Source organism: Callithrix jacchus, chromosome 5 (assembly GCF_049354715.1).
Source record: "Callithrix jacchus isolate 240 chromosome 5, calJac240_pri, whole genome shotgun sequence".
Lineage (NCBI taxonomy): Eukaryota > Metazoa > Chordata > Mammalia > Primates > Cebidae > Callithrix > Callithrix jacchus.
Window position 1 is genome coordinate 24,676,201 of NC_133506.1, and position 17,221 is coordinate 24,693,421.

At 55.1% G+C, this 17,221-nt stretch overlaps 1 protein-coding gene across 8 annotated transcripts in view; it reads right to left on the reverse strand.

Annotated features, from left to right (window-relative positions):
* Positions 1-17,221, reverse strand: part of RRBP1 (ribosome binding protein 1) — a 75,663-nt gene that overhangs the window by 20,975 nt on the left and 37,467 nt on the right. For all 8 annotated transcript variants that reach the window (XM_078371420.1, XM_054255237.2, XM_054255235.2 and 5 more), the window contains 4 exons: positions 9,071-9,219; positions 7,820-7,942; positions 2,566-2,718; positions 1,480-1,598 (listed from right to left, as the gene is read on the reverse strand). In XM_078371420.1, the coding sequence (XP_078227546.1) occupies positions 1,480-1,598; positions 2,566-2,718; positions 7,820-7,942; positions 9,071-9,219 (544 nt within the window). The remainder of the gene's footprint in view (positions 1-1,479; positions 1,599-2,565; positions 2,719-7,819; positions 7,943-9,070; positions 9,220-17,221) is intronic.

The following is a 17,221-nucleotide window of genomic DNA, read 5'->3' on the forward strand; positions in this document are numbered from 1 at the left end:
CCTTTCCAGTGTGAGGCGTGTGATCAGGATGCCACTCCCTCACTAGCAGACACTGCCTCAAGGCCAAGGACTGACTGTCCAGCCAAGGGACACCACCAGACAAGACTGTCCCAAACCCTGGGATGCAGCACCAGGCCAGGCGGAGCTGGGACACCTGAGGGACACCACCAGACAAGACTGTCCCAAACCCTGGGACGCAGCACCAGGCCAGGCAGAGCTGGGACATCTGGCTGAGGCTAGCGTCGCTCTGCTGCCTGGCGGGTGGTGGGTCCCACCTCTCTGACTCAGGGGCTGCCTCATCTGTACTGGGGAGGCAGCACCAAAGCCCAATGCAGGGCCATCAGCTCCATGCTTCACATGGCCAGGATTCAAGCGGCCTAGGAGGGAGGTGGCAGGCCAGGTGGCGCACTCGAGATGGACTGGAAGCTCTGAAGTGGGCCTGGCAAAACACATCCCGCTGGTGAGAGCCACCCACCAGCCAGACCTTCTGGACTGACAGGGCCACTGCCTCAGCATGACAAGTCTCCTGGCTTCAGAGACTTCCCCAGTAAGGAGGCCACAGCAGACCCTATGATACCAGAGCATTTCTCAGTCCCCACATTTGCCTTCTGCTGTGGCTTCTGAGGAAACAGCAGCCACAAACCTCCAAGCAGCCAATGGGTCAGGAAAGGGAAGATGTGTGCACACGCACACCCACAGGGGACCGGTAGAGGGGAAGCGGCCGCTGGATCTCTCACTCCACGCCAGAGGGAGCCACAGGCAAAACAGACACACAGCCTGGCTCCCCTCCCTGTCCCGCTCCCATGCTGGGCTTCCCCCGACCCAACTCCCAGCACAAGGACTGAGGGTGCTGGCATGCTCTGACGTCAACCTTTCTCTTGGTGAGAGCAGAGGCTCTGGAGCAACACAGAGGTCTGCCAAGTCCCTGCAGGACACTTCAAGCCCAGAGAAGGCAAAGTCATGCGCAGGCCCAGGCCTACCAAAGGGTTTCTCGAGGGCCACTGCTGAGGGTGAAATGCTCCAGTCAGGAAGCGGAAGTGCACTTCCTGTACGTCCCTCCAGAGGGAAAGTGCACCCTCCGGCCCCCTCGCTGTGGGCTCCAGTGCTTCAGAGACTCAGCGACAACACTGAGATGAGAGCCCCGCTAGGCGGGTGGGGCCTGTGTGCTGGAAACCCTCCCTAGCACCAGCGCATCTGAAGCAAGAGTGCCGCAGAACAGGAGGCCATGCTCCAGGGCACAGTCGAGGCCCACCCCCGGCCACCGCAGGGACGCTGGGCCACCTTTTGGAAGACTCAGACAGGAGATGGAGGGCTGGAGCGGCTCCATGTGGGGAGAAAGTGGAGCTGCACAGGCAGCCACCGGCATACATGGTGGGCCCGTGACTGGCTCTCACGTCAACTGCCCCGGCCGCAGCCTTGTGAAGCCTTCCTGGCTCCAGAGCCCTTGGGGAGGTGCCGAGGGGGGAATGCTCAGCTTACTTGCTCTCCACCTGGCTCGTGGCCTGGTTCAAGGCATCCCGAAGGATGGAGTTCTCCTGCTGCAGGCGGGCCAGCTGCGTGTTGGGGCCATTCTCCAGCTGCTCCTGAAGAGTCCGGATCTGAAAAGTCATGGGTGAGGGCATCAGAGGCAGCTTGGCCTCACACATAAAACTGAGTTCTGAGTCAGGGTTAGCAAGGACACAGCCCACAAGAGAAAACCCCCAGAAGCCTCCACCTTTTCCACGTGGAAGCTGAGAGGATCCCATAAAACAAGAGGCCTGAACATTGCAAGGCTCCATCATCAGGGGCTTGGGGCCAAGCATGACCCCCGCCCCCCAACCTCTGCCCATACCCAGCAACACTCCTCTCTCCCTCCTCACTGCTCCTGGCCTGCCCAAAACTGAACACTCAGCCCAGAGTCTGACAGGCTCCATGAACATCTGCCCCCAAGGTCACATGCTTGACTGTTCTAAGACAAAGCACATGGCCACAGCCTCTGACCCCCCTGAGGAAGCCTAGTTTCCTGCCCTCTGACCTCCAGCACCTCCTGAGGCAGGGAGGAGGCTGCAGCCCACTATGAGAAGGGTGCAGGTTTCAGAAGGCAGGGATCAGCCTCTGACTACAGGGCCAGTTTGGACAGTCGCCCAGTGCTGGCCTGGAGCCCCACACTGGAGCTGTGCAATGTTCAGGCCTCTGGTATTATGGGATCCTCCCAACCATGTGGAAAGAAGATAGACCCAGCATTTCTCCGGGTTCATGTCAAGGGTGAGAACTTGACCCTCAGACCCACAGGAGGTAGGGAAACAGGGCTGGCCATTTGAGGGTGGGTTCTTTTGAAAAGACCTCTTTAAAATGTATTTCATACCTCCCTGGCTATTAACAGGATACACACACAGTGGGCTGCCAGATACTGTCCGGCCAAACACAACAGCCCCTGGACCCCTAACCCTGACCAGACCTTGCAGACCCTCGTGGGCATCCTCAACACCCTCCTTATGCCTCGCCCTTTGGGCCTTTCTGGCTTTCTCCATGCTTGTCTGGGACTGGGCCCTGTCCCTTCCCGTGCCCCCGCCAGCCACTGCCCACCTTGCCCTGCAGCTGCTGCACCTCCTTCACGTGCTCCCGGTAGCTGGCCTGCATCCGCGCCTGCACGGCCGTGATCTCCTGCTCCCGGGCCACCAGCTGCTTTTTCACCTTGGCCTCCCCAGCTGCCGCTTTGGCCTTTTCCGCTGCCATCTCCTGGGGGCAAAGTAGCCGAGAGAGGAGTCAGTGAGGCTTGCAGGGGCAGGAGCCTATCAGAAGGGACCAAGAGCATCGCCAGGGCTGGGAGGCTTGAGAGCAGAGCACAGACCCCTCCTGCTGGCCGAGTTCTCAGACAAACCCAAGCCAGTGGCAGCAGGAGCACTGACAGACAACAAGGGATCCCTGGAAACCCTGCTGGCCCCAGCTGGTTGTGGGCTCAGTGTCAGGACTTGGCCACAGCAGAGGTGGCAGACGCAGCAGGAATGGTAGAGACACGCGGTGCTGTCCCTGGCTCTCCAGGGCACTGGCTCGATCCTGCTGTGACGACAACACCCTGGCTTGACTCAGTCACTAACATCCAGGCCCCTCGGACGCCTACCCTACTCAAGTGCCTTTGCCAGGATGGAAAGGCGGCGAGACCTGATGGCTAGGGTGGGGATGGGGCCGGCTGACTGCCCCGTCATGGCTGGGGGTAGGGCATGGGTTTCCACAGGCTGTTGCTCTGTCCTCCACCCAGGGGAACGGCAGCTTCGGTCAGTGCCAGATGCCCACAGCTGAACACGGATGCCAAGTCTGGAGGCCTGGCATCTCAAGCAGGGACACAACAGGATGGGAAAGCTGGCCACAGTGTCGGCCAGAAGCCACAGGGAGGCAGGGTGACAATTCAGGGAAGGCTGACATCATGAGCCCCTGGGGTGGGTGTGTCCCCGTCTAGCAGGCCTGGACAGACCAGCCCTGATGTGGTGTGAATACATATCATGAACACAGCAGCCCCGGGTGACAGTGTCCTATGAGAGTCAAGACTGCTCCGTCCTGGGCAGTGGGCCAGAAGTGAGGAATCCACCCCTTCCCTAGACCAGGGCTGCCAGGGAGCCCTGTCCCGAAGGCCCGAGTGTCCCTCTTGCTTGAGATGGGAGAGAACCCTGAGGAGCCACTGGGTGCCAGCTGTCTGTGCTCCTGGCACTCTCTGGGACCTCCTGGGACCCTTGGCCTCACTTTTCAAAGACAGTCATCTTTCTGGCTGTGTCCGGGGTAAGAGGCCCAGAGAAGCCTGCAGGTCCACTTCACCGATTAGCTATAGAAGTTGGGGGGCAGGAGCAGCTGACACTGTGCCCAAGCGCTGTCCCATTTAATTCTCTCTGTAAGATGAGGAGACAATCACCATCCAAGCTGAGGTCACACAGCCTTGGAAAGGACACACTTGTCCGAGGCTGAGGATCCACTCCAGCCTCTTAGGAGGCAGGGGTGGGGCCTGAACCTAGGACTCTACAAACCCAAAGGGTTCCCAGAGGGGCAGAATTGAGGTCGCCTGCCCCTCTGTGCGGGCCAGGAAGCCTCTGGGGGAAAGGGAGGATGGCTCAGCGGTGATTCCAGGACCCCTCCATGCTTCCTCCTCTAACACACGCTGTCCCACCGGCCCACTGGTGGCAGATGGGTGTGGTGGGGATGGCTGGAAGCCTCCAAACACCAGCAGAGCAGGAGGCCACTCTCTTTGCTGGGTTTCCCACACAACAGTCCTTCCAAGAAGATGGTCCAGGCTTGCGAAGAAGAAACCAAAGCTCCCAGAGGCCAGGCATTCCCACAGCCACATGGATGGCAGGTTGGAGGGCCACACTTGGGTCGTCCTCAGCCTACCTCTGCCACCTGCAGACATCCTTCCCAGCCCTGGGCAGCCCTCGTGCAGTGCCAGGGTCCACCCGGCTCAGGGTCTACAGACCCCTATCTCCTCGGGGTCAGGGTCCCAAGGCTACTGGAATTCAATGGGATTTTCCTCCTCCTTTGCTTCTGGGCTTTTTAAAGGGCAGAGAAAAGTCAACTCATCCTAGGTGCAGCTGTTAGCTCCCTGTGGTTTCTTTTACTTCAAAGAGCTCAGAGTCCCAAGATTCCTCCTGCTTGTCAAATTCTTAATTCAGCTGCAAGAAGCAGATTTATTTTCTTGAAAAGCATTCCCAATAGTGGTGGAGGGTTCTGGTGCACAAGAAAAGAAGGTTTGGCACCGTCACTAGCACTGGCTCAGAAGTGACTCTCTGTCCCTTCTTTCTTCCGGGTGCTGTTCCCCAGGAGTAGTGGGACCCTTCATGGTGTAAGCTTTAAGGACTGGGGAGAGCCCTCCAACCTGCTTCCCCAGCCAAGCAAGGAAGCAGCCTCCACCAAGAAGGCATGGTAACGATCTCCTCCCATGCCCCCACCCCCAGGTCACCCTCTGAGGGTCCCAGGGGGCATTGGGGCTCCTTAGCTGCATTCTGATTCACAGCGCCATCTCCTTCTGGGTCCTAAAACCAGAACACGGGACAAAGCCCAAGATGGGGCCAGTCCAAGGCGTGGCTTCAGGACAGAGGTTCTGGTGCCCAGGAAGATGACAGCTGGAACGTTTTTCCAAAAAGTTGTGCCTTCTTGGCTACATCACTGGAGCTCTGTCTGGATTCCTCAACTCCCCACCCAAAGATTCTCACACAGCCAGGACAGAGTTCTCAGGGGCATCTGAGCCCATCAACCCCTGAAGACCGTGCCTGGTCTGGTCCTTGATCCCAGTTCTGCTGGGACTTCGCACATTTGGGAGGCCTGGAGACGGCAGATGATCCAAATATTCTTTCTCAGTGTGCCCGGATCATGCCTTCAGCATCGAACCCCAACAAAGAGAATTAAGAAAAATGCTTTTCAACTGTAAAAACATCTTTACAAGGACAAAGAAAACATGTCAAAGGAACTAGAAAAAGAAACGTCAGTTCTGTCCATCTCCCCAGCTCCTGTCGGGGATTAAGGTGGGAGGAACTGCCAGACTCCCAGGAATTTACTGTCTTGTAACATTTCCCTCAGCAGTGCTGGGCACTGCTGTAAGAATGAGGTAAACAAGCCGGGCGCGGTGGCTCACGCTGGTAATCCCAGCACTTTGGGAGGCCTAGAATTCAAGACCAGCCTGACCAGACAGGAGAAACTCCCGTCTCCACTAAAAATACAAAATTAGCCAGGCATAGTGGCATAGGCCTGTAATCCCAGCTACTTGGGAGACTGAGACAGGAGAATCACTTGAACCTGGGAGGCAGAGGTTACAGTGAGCTGAGATCACACCACTGTACTCCAGCCTGGGTGACAAGAGCGAAACTCCATTGAAAGAAAGAAAGAAAATAAAATAAAAAGGAAAAGAAAATAGAGAGAAAAAGAGAAAAAGGGAGGGAGGGAGAGAGGGATGGAGGGAGGGAGAGAAGGAGGGAGGGAGGGAGAGAGGGAGGGAGGGAGGGAGGGAGGAAGGAAGGAAAAAGAAAGAGAAAGAGAGAGAGAGAGAGAGAGAGAGAGAGAGAGAGAGAGAGAGAGAGGTAAACACATCAGCTCTCCTCACCTCAGGACCCTCAACAGAGAGCATGAGCACAGGGAAGAAAAATAGCCAAAAGCATTGACTACACACATTTAACTATTTGCAAGAGGAACACAGAAAACGCTCAGGAACGCTTCCAGGCTTCCCCTCAGCTGTGAGGTGGCCTCGGCCCTCAGTGGCCACTTGCTCACTGGCGGCCTGCTAGGCTGAGCCAGGCAAGGCCGCCAGAGCGCATCTGCCCTGCCAGGCGCGAAGTCTGACAGGAGCCAGATGCAGTTGGGTGATGCCTAACTGTACCAATGAACTCTGTGCAGAACAGGACCACGGGAGTTCCAGAAGCTTCCTGAGGGAGGGAGACCAAATTGAGTCTTCCAGAGTAAGAAGAAAATGTCCAGACATCCAAGCAGGAAAGGGATTAGAGGCCAAGGGAAGAGCAAAAGGGCCCCAGAGGAGGCAAGAAAGGGGGTGGGGTGTCTGGGCACAGGTGGGGAAAAGGAAGAGGGTGGGGGGGCTGAGCTGGGGCTCAGGGGGCAGCTTAGGTCTGAAGATTAGGGGCCACTGGCAGAGCTTGAAGGGGGTCCTCACAGATCAGCATTTGGGAACCCAAGACGACCTCCTCAGGCTTAGGGGGGAGAGTGTGGATGGGTGGGAGGCCACGTGCTGTTAACCTTCCCCTCACCTGAGAGCCAAGGATGGTAGTCTCCGAAGAGGCTGGGTACTGAATGAGGACCACAGGCTGCCTTGAGCATGCGGCCAGGGAGATATTCTGTCACCCCAGCAGGGTGGGGGACAGCATCAAAGAGCAGCCATCTAAGTTGTGTCTTCTGGTCCTGCCCGAACCCTACCCAGGGAACTGGCTCAGAGCTGTGACACTGAATTTGCGACAAAAAGTAAGGCTGCCTTACTTCCAATTCTTTGTGCTTGAGCACACGGAGGCACCAGGGGAAGGGCTGCAGCCCAGACACTGCTGGAGAGTCCATCCAAGCTGTCTCCCTGTGCCCGCTGCCCAGGATGGAGAAGACAGGGAGGCGGGGAGAGGGTGAGAGCAAGCCTGCAGTTCTGCATGAGGCAAAAACAGCTTTTGACAAGGCCTGACCAGCCACAGGACCCACCCTCAGAAGCAGAGAGGAAGGGAGAGACCCTGAGGAATTCTGCAGGGGGAAGAGCAGCCCCTCCGCGGTGCATCCCAACACAATCTCCACGACGCCATCAGCCCCGTCCTACGGCAGCACTGACCCACCGCAGACTGCTGTTTAGATCGCAAATGCTACCTGTCACGCCAGCCACTGAAGCACGGAGCCAGATTTCCCTGCACATCCCTCCTGTGACATCAGAAAAGGGAGAAGAGCAGCCCCTCCAGCCCCCTCCCCACAAGGTTTTGCACAGTTCTTGAGAAAACAACCTTGAATCTACTGTGGCCCACCTTCCTTTCCAGGCACAGCCCCTAGACAGCTGGCCCGTGACTGTGGGACCTGTCTCATGAAAGCTAGGTCTGGTCCACCCCCATCACAAACTGATGCTGCTTAACTTCCAACCCCTCCCTGCGTTCTTATAGCCACGAAGGAAGCCACCAGCCAGCAGAGCCACGAGCACTGCCAAAGGTAAGTCGCCAGCCCTCGGCTCTTCAGGCAGCAAATAAGCAGCAGTCCCTACTCAGTGGCCTGACAGCCCGCTACGTTCCAGGCAGGCCAGAGCATCTCAGAGCCTGGGATCCACCGTGGATGGGGTGGGGGTCCTCAGAGGACGGGGTAGGATGAGCCATGCCTGAGCCCACTCAGGCTGTACCTTGTTGAGCTCTCTCAGTTTGCTCTTGGCGACTGCCGCGTCTTCCTGCTCTGTGGCCAGCAGCTTTTCCTTCTCTTCCAGCTGGCGTTTCAGAATCGCCACAGGGTCACCCTTCTGAGTGGCCTAGAAGTACCCAGAGACATGTTAACAGAGGGGACAGACAGATGGGACTTGGCTCATCCCCCGACCCCGGATAAGAGCAGAGGCCCGAGTGCTTGATGAAGTGGAGCAGGGGCTTTGAGTCAAGGGTTCCACTGGGACTCCAGATACCTGTGGGGAAAGGTAGCCTGGCTGGGACCCCAGGCCCAGTGTGTGCATCGGGACTGTCAAGGCCAAAGGCTTTGGATCCCTGGAGTGGCGTTTGGGAGTATGGTGTTGCCAGCTCCTCTGAGGGGCAGCTGGCCAGCATTTCTGGCCTGGAGCCTAACCCAGCCAGGTGTGCAGCCCATAGGCCTCTGGCTGCAGCATGGGGGCCGCATACTCTGGAGACAGGGCCTGAGCAGGGCTGGGCCTCTCCCTGGTCATCTTGATTTCCTATGGCCACTCATACCCAGGAAAGCCCCCAGTGATGAGTGACCAGCTCCCAGCACCACTGAGACTGTACGTGATGTGTATGGCCAGGAAAGGAGTGACCCACTGGCCTCAGGGCACACCCGAACACCTCTAACCACTAAATTCTGCAGCAAAGTTATTGTGAACTCTGACTCCTCTGAAGGAATGTGCCATGCAGCACTTCTTGGGGACAGCTCGAAGCTCTCAGCCTCTGAACTTGCCCCTGGCAGCACGAGGGAAACCAGGGGTGCTTAGGGGCTGGAGAATCTCACAGGGCCCTACACAGTGTGTCCCTACACCTTCCTTTCTGCACCCTGAGCGCTGGCCACAAACTGGCTAGGTCCCAGCTCCCCAGATTCCCTGCAATGCCGAGCCCTACCCCAGCCCTGACCATCTCAGTAGCCGGGCCACGGGCGGCTTGACAGAAGCCAAAGCACCTGCAAGCAATCCCTCGAGGTGGTAGAATTCTGCCAGGAAAGAGAAGTGGAGGGTGTTTTATGAATGTTCTCTCTGCAGCGGGGCAGGCGGTATGTGGCCATCCTGATGGGCATCTGGGGGTAGGGGGAGGCACGGGGCCCCAGAACCCAGGTAACCATTGCAACTCACTGGACCCTGAGGGGGAGAGGCAGTGGGAAGGGCAAAACTGCCCTGGCCAGCTGCAGTGGCCTCTCAGTGTGGCCAGCGGGAGGGTGGGCCTACCTTGTGCCAGGTGTCCTGAATGATGCCAGCCTTCTCAGACAGGATCTCGATGAGCCGCTGGGCCTCGCCCTCGTTGAACACCATGCTCCCAACTGTGGAGACCAGCGTCTTGTAGGGGAGGTAGAGAGGGCCGTCGGCATCTGGGGGCCCTGTGCAGTGAAAGGGAAGGAGCAGAGACTCAGGCCCATATGCCATGACACACACAGCCATGAAGCCTGTCACACCAAGACGGTTCTGGTCACAGCCAAGAAGAGCTCTCCGACTGCCCGGGTGGGCAAGCTGAGCACGGTGAGTCTGCTCTGGTGTCTCCTGCTCTTTCAGGACACTGAGGAACTGACTCAACGATGGGTCCCTGCACCGTCCTAACTTGCCCATAGGAAGTCCTGATCTAGAGTGGAAGCAGCACCTTTTTTTTTTTTTTAACCATCAAGATGACCTAGAATAAAATTAGACAAGGTGTACCTTTCCCAAAGGCTTTTCTCTCTTCCTTCTTTTCCCGCAAATGCACTGATCCCATTCTCAGCCTGCATGGCTCAGCAAGGTTCTCCCCAGTGGCCGTGGCTGAGCCCCGTGGCTTTATGGAACCTGAATAAGCAGCAAATCCACTGTCCACCACACACAGACACCCAGAGCCACACTCCTGCGGCCATGGGAGGAGCACAGAATGTAGGAGAGGCTGCTTCCTTCCACACATCAGTGCAAACCCTCTATTTCCAGCTCCCTGGATGAAGCTTAGGCAATGACAGGTTTTGGGAGAGGAAAAGCTGGCTGGGTTCTCGTAGAATGAGCTTGTCCACTCGCCAGTCCATGAGTGACTGCCTGGAGGACAGGGAGCCATCTGCCAACAACCAACCACCAACCGTCACTTCTGAGAAACTAAAACTGGAGACACCCGCCCCCCACCTCCCAGTTTTGCTCTCACTGAGGCTTGAACACAGCCTTGGAAGCAAGAAAGGGTGAACCGGCCTGAGTGCCGGGACTCTTTCACAGCTGAATGACAGCACCAAAAAGGAGCCAAATCAGAGAGCAGACCAGCCTACAGCAGCCCCCTCAGCTGAGCCCACCTTGGGAGGACAATGGAGAGGGCTGGTTTCCATAGCAACCCTCAATTCTCTGGCTTGTCACAATATTTTCACTTACTAGTCACAATATTTTCATTACAAGTCAAAGCATTTGGCACCATACCTTAATACGGGGAATGTGGGATGTGAGCGAGCTGGTTGCTATGAACACTTTTATTTCATAAATTCTTATCCTGGTGAGGCTCAGGAGATTAAAAATAACCACGTTGACACCAAAGGCCTAAGAGCTCATGGGTGCCACGAAAATGGGTCCCGGCAGAAGCACGCCCCTTCAACCTTCTTTTTACTGAAACAGGTGTATGCATATTAAGTAATTTTAATGCACACACAAGAGAAAATTCTAACCCAAAAGCCAAAAGAAAATAAAAACATGTGGCCGGGTCCGGTGGCTCATGCCTGTAATCCCAGCAATTTGGGAGGCCGAGGCGGGTAGATCACGAAGTCAGAGATCAAGACCATAGTGGCCAACGTGGTGACACCTTGTTGCTACTAAAAATACAAAAATTAGCCAGCCATGGTGGCGTGTGCCTGTGGTCCCAGCTACTCAGGAGGCTGAGGCAGGAGAATTACCTGAACCTGGGAGTCGGGGGTTGCAGTGAGCAGAGATTGCACCACTACATTCCACCCTGGTGACAGAGTGAGACTGTCTTAAAAAAAAAAAAAAGAGAAAGAAAAAGAAAACCACACACGGCTCACTCTCAGGAGAAACCGCCATGTGAGTTCACATTTCGGTTCCCAGCCTTTCTGCCTTCCCCCGCTCAGCCTGCAAGTGCATGTCTACTGCCAGCGCTTCCCAGGAGACGGAGGCCACTTGTTTCAAAGGCACCTCTGTAGTTACAGACGGGTAGGGCAGCTGCTTCAGCCTGCATCTAGCTGCTGGCTGCACAGACATTTTCCCCTCCTGACTCAGAAAGGTCTCCTCCTGCGCTGTCTGATGTGCAGGGTGCCAGCCATGTGTGGCTCCTGGGCTCCTGCAACGTGGCTGGTGTGACTCAGGATGTGCTATGAGTAGAAAGCACACACAGGATTTAGAAGATTTGATATAAAAAAAAAGAAAGTAGTATCTGTAATAATTTTATATACTGATCGTATGTTGAAATAACATTTCAGATAAACTGAGTTAAAACGTATCATTAACATTCAGTCCATTCATTTCTTGCTTGCCTTTTTAAACGTCACCAACTACTAATATTTACATCACATCCATGGCTCACATGTGTGTGGTTCACACTTTCTCCTGGACTGGCTGGTCAATCTTCAGAACCAGGGACCCCCAAAGCGCCCACTGCTGAATTCCTGGCAGCCCCTGGTCCTACAGAGGTTCCAGAGTGACCCAAGAGCTCTGGCCTCTCTTGAACTCTCTCCTTAAAGACTACCCTTCCAGGGCCCACTGCCCCTACTGCACTGCTGGGTGGGGAACATCTGGATGTGACAGCTGGAGAGCACTCGCTCTGCGACACCGCTTCCGGCACGGGGGTCATGGCCACATGCTCACCCCTGCAGGCGCGGTCCAGAGAGTGCTCCCGAGAGCATTCTCAGAGTGCCAGCCTCATAAATCTTTATTAAAACTTTCTAACGCAATTCCATTTTATTAGGTACTTTAACATAAAAATAAAAACTTGTAACAAGGGAAACAAATGCAAAGCCTCATGCAGCACAACTGAAGGCTTTCCTATGCCCTCCCTCCTCACGGCCCCCAGAAACTTCCACAGCCTTTGCCACACTCATACAAACACCACCTTTGAAATTAGAGAGCTGTAACTTTACAAAGCATTTTTCATTAAATCTTTTAGGTAAAAACTGTGCTGTCTCAATTGTCCCCAGATCAAGGGCAGCACAACTGAAAGAAAAAAGGAAGGCACGCAGAAGCAGAGGCAGAGTTTCTGGGCCTCTCAGTGAGCTGCATTCAAATAATGTCCTAACGAGAGCCTAAGGCGTGTCCGGCACATCACTCAGGGCTCCAGCGAATACTGGAAGACGCCAGTAATCTTCGGAGTCGGTCAGACTCAACACCTAGCCTGTGAAATCACAGAATTCGAAAGGCCCAGGGTGCAGTGAATTCTGGAACAGGTCTGCTCACTGAGAGCTTGCTCCTGTGGCCAATGCTTTGCCCATCTTGGTAGATCTGAAATACCAGGAAGGGACAGGCCAGGAGGCCTGGGGAGTGACCAGGTACGAGTAGGAGAGCCAAGAGTAGAGACGAAGGCCAGTGTCTCACTTTGATGGCATAATTGAGACCTTTGTCTGATGGGGACACAGAAACACCCCAGGGGCCAGGCCCTGCATGAATGCGACAGGCACTGTGACAAACAATCACCCAGGCCTGGGCTGGGTGCTTCACCTCCAGGTGGCAGCTCCCATGGGGGAACCTGGGCCAGAACCCTCAGACCCACAGATCTGCCCAAGAGCCTGGAAGCAAGATTTCAAAGGGCCATCTTCTCACCTTTACTCTTGACAGCTAACTCAATCAAAAATAAACAAATGAATAAAACCACTGACCAGATGAAGAAACACACCCCTGGGCCACAGCCAGTCTGCAAGCCACTTCTGTCCTTGAGCAGTGGGGCATCAAGGTCAGAGCAAGGCCTCTGGGACCAGGTGGCCTGGGGTCAAATCACAGCTTAGCTTCTTCCTGTGTCCTTGGACAAGCGGCTTAACCTTCCTCTCTCTGCCTCTGTTTCCTCGCCTATGAAATGGGATGATCACTGTTCCCTTCCCCCAGTTTGGCTACAAAGATTAAGTTGCAGTATGCTTGGAACCATGCGTGGCGCAGGGTAACACATGGCAAAATAAATCAGCATGGCCAGCCTTCAAGCAGCTCACAGCAGCTCAGATAACGCACCTTGCACCCCAAATTTCAAAACGACTCCCTTCTGCAACCACGCTGGGAGGCTCAGGCACCTAAAATTAAACTCATCTGGCAAAGCACTTAGGGATCTCTCTGTCAACTGTGGCATCCTCACATGAGGCTTTTCTCTCTGTATAATTTCCAGGATCCCCCATGGCCAGGGCTCAACCATAGAAGGAGGACTTCAGCCATAAGCAGCCTCACAAGATTCAATGGCCAGCCCTGCACATCAGCTGCTGGAACACCCCTGCACTGCGCACACCTGGCTGTCTCAGCCCAGGGGAGGGTGTCGGAACCACTCCAGGAACTGCTGCTTGAGCCCCGGCAGCAGCTGTGGTTAACAGAAAGGGATTTTCGCCTCAGCCCTGGGATGGGCCCCATAAAAGGCTCCAGCTCAGCTCCAGCTGCCACTACAGGTGCCCAGCAGCCCTGCCCAGGGTAGGCAGAGCCAGGTGGTCTCTAGACACAAAGTATGTACCACCTGTGCACCTAGCAGTCCGTGAAATGCTGGGCTTGGAAAAGTAATTTCTAGGTTGGGCTGTGGCCAAGAGAGGCAGAGGACGCAGCACCATAAGGCAGCAGAGTGACACAAGGGGGACCCAGGGAGCGACTGTGGCAGCAATGCCGAGAAAGGCTTTACGCCAGGGTGCTTGGGTGAAGCACAGCTGGGTACAGAGATGGTGAAGGGCTTTGGGCCCTAGCGTGTCAGATTTGCACCCAAGGTTGGAGTAGGTCCAAGTCTTCATAGGCCCTGGGAATCTGGATTTTATCCTGCAGGCAACAAGTGACACCTGACACCTAGAAAGGAACGTTTGAGTTTGAGAAAATGATTTCAGGATGCTCAGGGGTATAAGGCTGGAAGCAGGAAGACCAGCAGGCCTGGACCCTGGTCCTGAGAGCCCGAATCCCCACTGGGCTCGAAGAGCCCAGGACCAGGGTCCAGGCCCGAGTATTCACGAAGCTAGACTGGTGGGAGGACGCCCAGGTGTCGACCCGGGGACTCTGATGGTGGAACCTGAAACGGCGTGGACTTAAGGGCTGGGGGAAGAACTCCACCAGCAAAACCTCATTTCCTAAGGGACTGTGCAGATCAGTTCTGAGGACCCCTCCCTCAGACGCACAGATCTCAGTCTGAATATTTGCTGCCTCTAGGCCTGCATGGGGGAACTCCAGACTGTGCAGACCAGGGGACCCAGCATGGCTGCCCCTGTGGGAAGAAAGCCAGATTGCAATCTTGGACTGCCTTCCATGCCCTGCACCAGTCACCCCAGCCACACTCAGGTCCGCTCTAAGAAGGGGCCCAGGAAGGGGATCTCCCATGCCTCCTGGAAGCCCAGCACCCCACAAGCAGTCATCAGCCTCTGCACACCAAGATTCAGAGGCCGAGGAGAAGCTCCCCATTCCTGATGACCCGAAGTCCAGAGGGCGTCTCTCTCTCAACCTAAGGAGCCGGCTCCCTTCAGGGTCCTGCCCCAAGGTGGGACGCAGGACGCTCTTTAGAGAGGAGCTCCGGCCAACAGCACTGCTGGCCTCTCCCTAACCACTTGTTCCTGGACTGTGGACATGAGTCCTGAGCCGGCAGGTGAAGTGAGCTTCATGAGACCCTCGAGGAAATGAAGATCTACAGAATGCTCCCAGAGGCAAACTGTGACTCCTGCTCTCACTCACTGCTCATCTGCCCACAGCTGAGGCGGGCCCTGGGCAGCATATGAATGCTGGACCCCAGGCCCAGCTCAGACCACAGAGCCCAGCCTTGCCTAGGCGCTGGTCGGCTGCTCCTGAGCCCAAATGCCACGAACGGTCACATCCGCCGCTTTAAGGGCAATGGAGCTAAGTACAAATAATGTCAAGAACAACCTGATTTGGGGCCTTTTAATTAGTCCTTTTCCTTTGGTTAGAGAAAAAAAGCAGTCAGCTACCAACTTGGGGAGTTGGACATTTAATGATATCTAATGGAATTAAAAATATCCTATAGATTGAAGGACTGTTTTCCTCTTTCAAGTTTTGGTTTTCCTTCCGAATTTCAACAAAACCAATTTTATACCTGGAGTTAAAACCCACATTACAGTATTTTTAAAAGAAAGACACTCCCTGGAGGACCTCTGGGCAAGGGCTTTCCCAGGGCACACAGGCTGGCCCAGGAGGATCCGGTCTAATGGCAATTAGGACTCTACCCAATGCCTGCAGAAAACAGCGGGAATGTTTAATCCTGGGCTGTCTGACCACAGCTGTCTGGGGGCAGTGACTGGAGTCCCAGCCTCGCCATGTTTTCAAGTGGTTGAAAAGAGATTCCTGGAAGAGTGTCATCTAGCAGCTTCTCACACTGATACTTGGCTCACTTCCCTAGGGGACATTTTTGTTCTTCTTTAAAAAAAGAAGAAGAAAAGAAAAAGTTGGTTTTGTAGAACTCACACAGAAAGTGAATAAAGGCTCAGAAGCCCCAGAGAGTTTTCTTCAGAGCTTCAGACCCTGAAAAACAGAGTTAGATTTAAAAAAAAAAAAAGTATCTGACTTGATCTCTGCGCAAACCTCTCTGTGCTCTGCCGGCGGCGGGGGGGGGGGGGGGGGGGGCTCGGGAGCGGCTGCCCACACATGCCGCTCTGCCATCTGCTGGTTACTTCATGACTTCTGGGCAGTCTGAGCTCTGATTTCTGCTTTTGTCCAACAGGCAAAAATTCAAATCCACCTTAGAGAATTGCACAGGGGAAAAAGGCATGGAAAGCAGTCTCCTACACTGTACATCTGAACAAACACTGGGTTGGGAGCATGGTGGCATCACACCCGCCGCGTTATGCAGTGCTGGGCCTGGAGCACAGCAAGCCACACGCTGGGAGGACAGGCAGGGGTGGGCGGGTGAGGAGCCGGGAGCAAGGGGTATTCCCATCACCAAGTCAAACCGTTTAAGATGAGGGCTCTGCTATGCTAGACCTTGAAGACTGTTTCCTCAAGGCTTGAAAACTCTTTCCCACACCCACTGACCTGTGTGGTGACTCTAGCCCCATTAGATTGCAGAACATGACTCTGGATTTTTGGTTGTATTTCCTATTGTGGGGGTAGAATGGGGGCTCAGCAAGACTGCACACCACTGGGAGCTCCTAGACCCTCCCATCAGGGCACTGCCTGGCTCCAGGATGTGGGACCTGCCTTTAACTTCCCACCTTGCCCAGTTCATGAATGCTTCCCCGGCACCTGTGTGCCAGGGCTGGGGCAGGCACTGGCCTCCTGGAGGCCTCAGAAGAGCTGGCACTACCTTTCCTCACCCCAGGCCCCAGAAGGAGCAAGGCACTCTGCGCTGCTCCTCAGAGGACGCAGAGCTATCTCAAAGCACCCAGAGGATGAGAGTTCCACCAGCTTTGGTACAAGTAGGGCCCGTTTATTTAACTTAGAGACAAATAATGGAGTTGTTGTTTCTTCTCCATAAAAAAAGAAAAAAGTTAGAGAAAAACTGTAAATGCAGAAGGGTGAAAGGGAGATACTAACATTTACCCATAATCCTACCTCCAAAAGGTGGCCTCTTTTTCCCACATGGAGTTATTTGGCTACGTGGCCAGGATGGGCCTCTAAAATGCCTGTTTCTGCGTGTTTACCACCTCACCTAGTTGGGCTCTCCTGCGCCTTGACACAATGGCCCCTCTGGCCACAGAGTAAAACTGGCTTGCATCAGCAGGCTGGGGAAAGAGGGCCCCATAGAAAGCTGGCCCACAGCCGAGAGAGAAGTGCCATGACCCCAGGGGTACCCACCCCCGTCCATTAGGCTGAAAGGTCACAGGTCCTTGGGTAGGCTTTAGACTCCCCATCAGTGTGACAAGGACCCTGCATGCCTGCATCTCCCTGAGTGACGTGCTGGCAGAGGCAAGGAGGAAACACCTGTTTCCACCCAGCAGCAACAGTGAGTGAAGCACACTCCAGTTAGAAGCACGCTGCTCTGGCACACACGCTAACTGTGGGGTCTCTAGAATGTACCTACGTCCTTCCTCAGTCTACGCCCACACTATAGGATCTAGACTCAATTCCAGGTGCTGGTGGGACAGCTCTCCTGTCAATGTAACACCCAGATGGCAATTAGTACGAGATCACTGCAGCCCAGGGTGGGAGGCAAACAGCATAATCCTGCAAAGACTCAATCTGAGGATAAAAATAGATTTAAAAACCAACACCACTGCATACGCATGCATCCTGTGCAAAAAACTTGGCTTTCCTAGTAGACACTGTGCACACGTG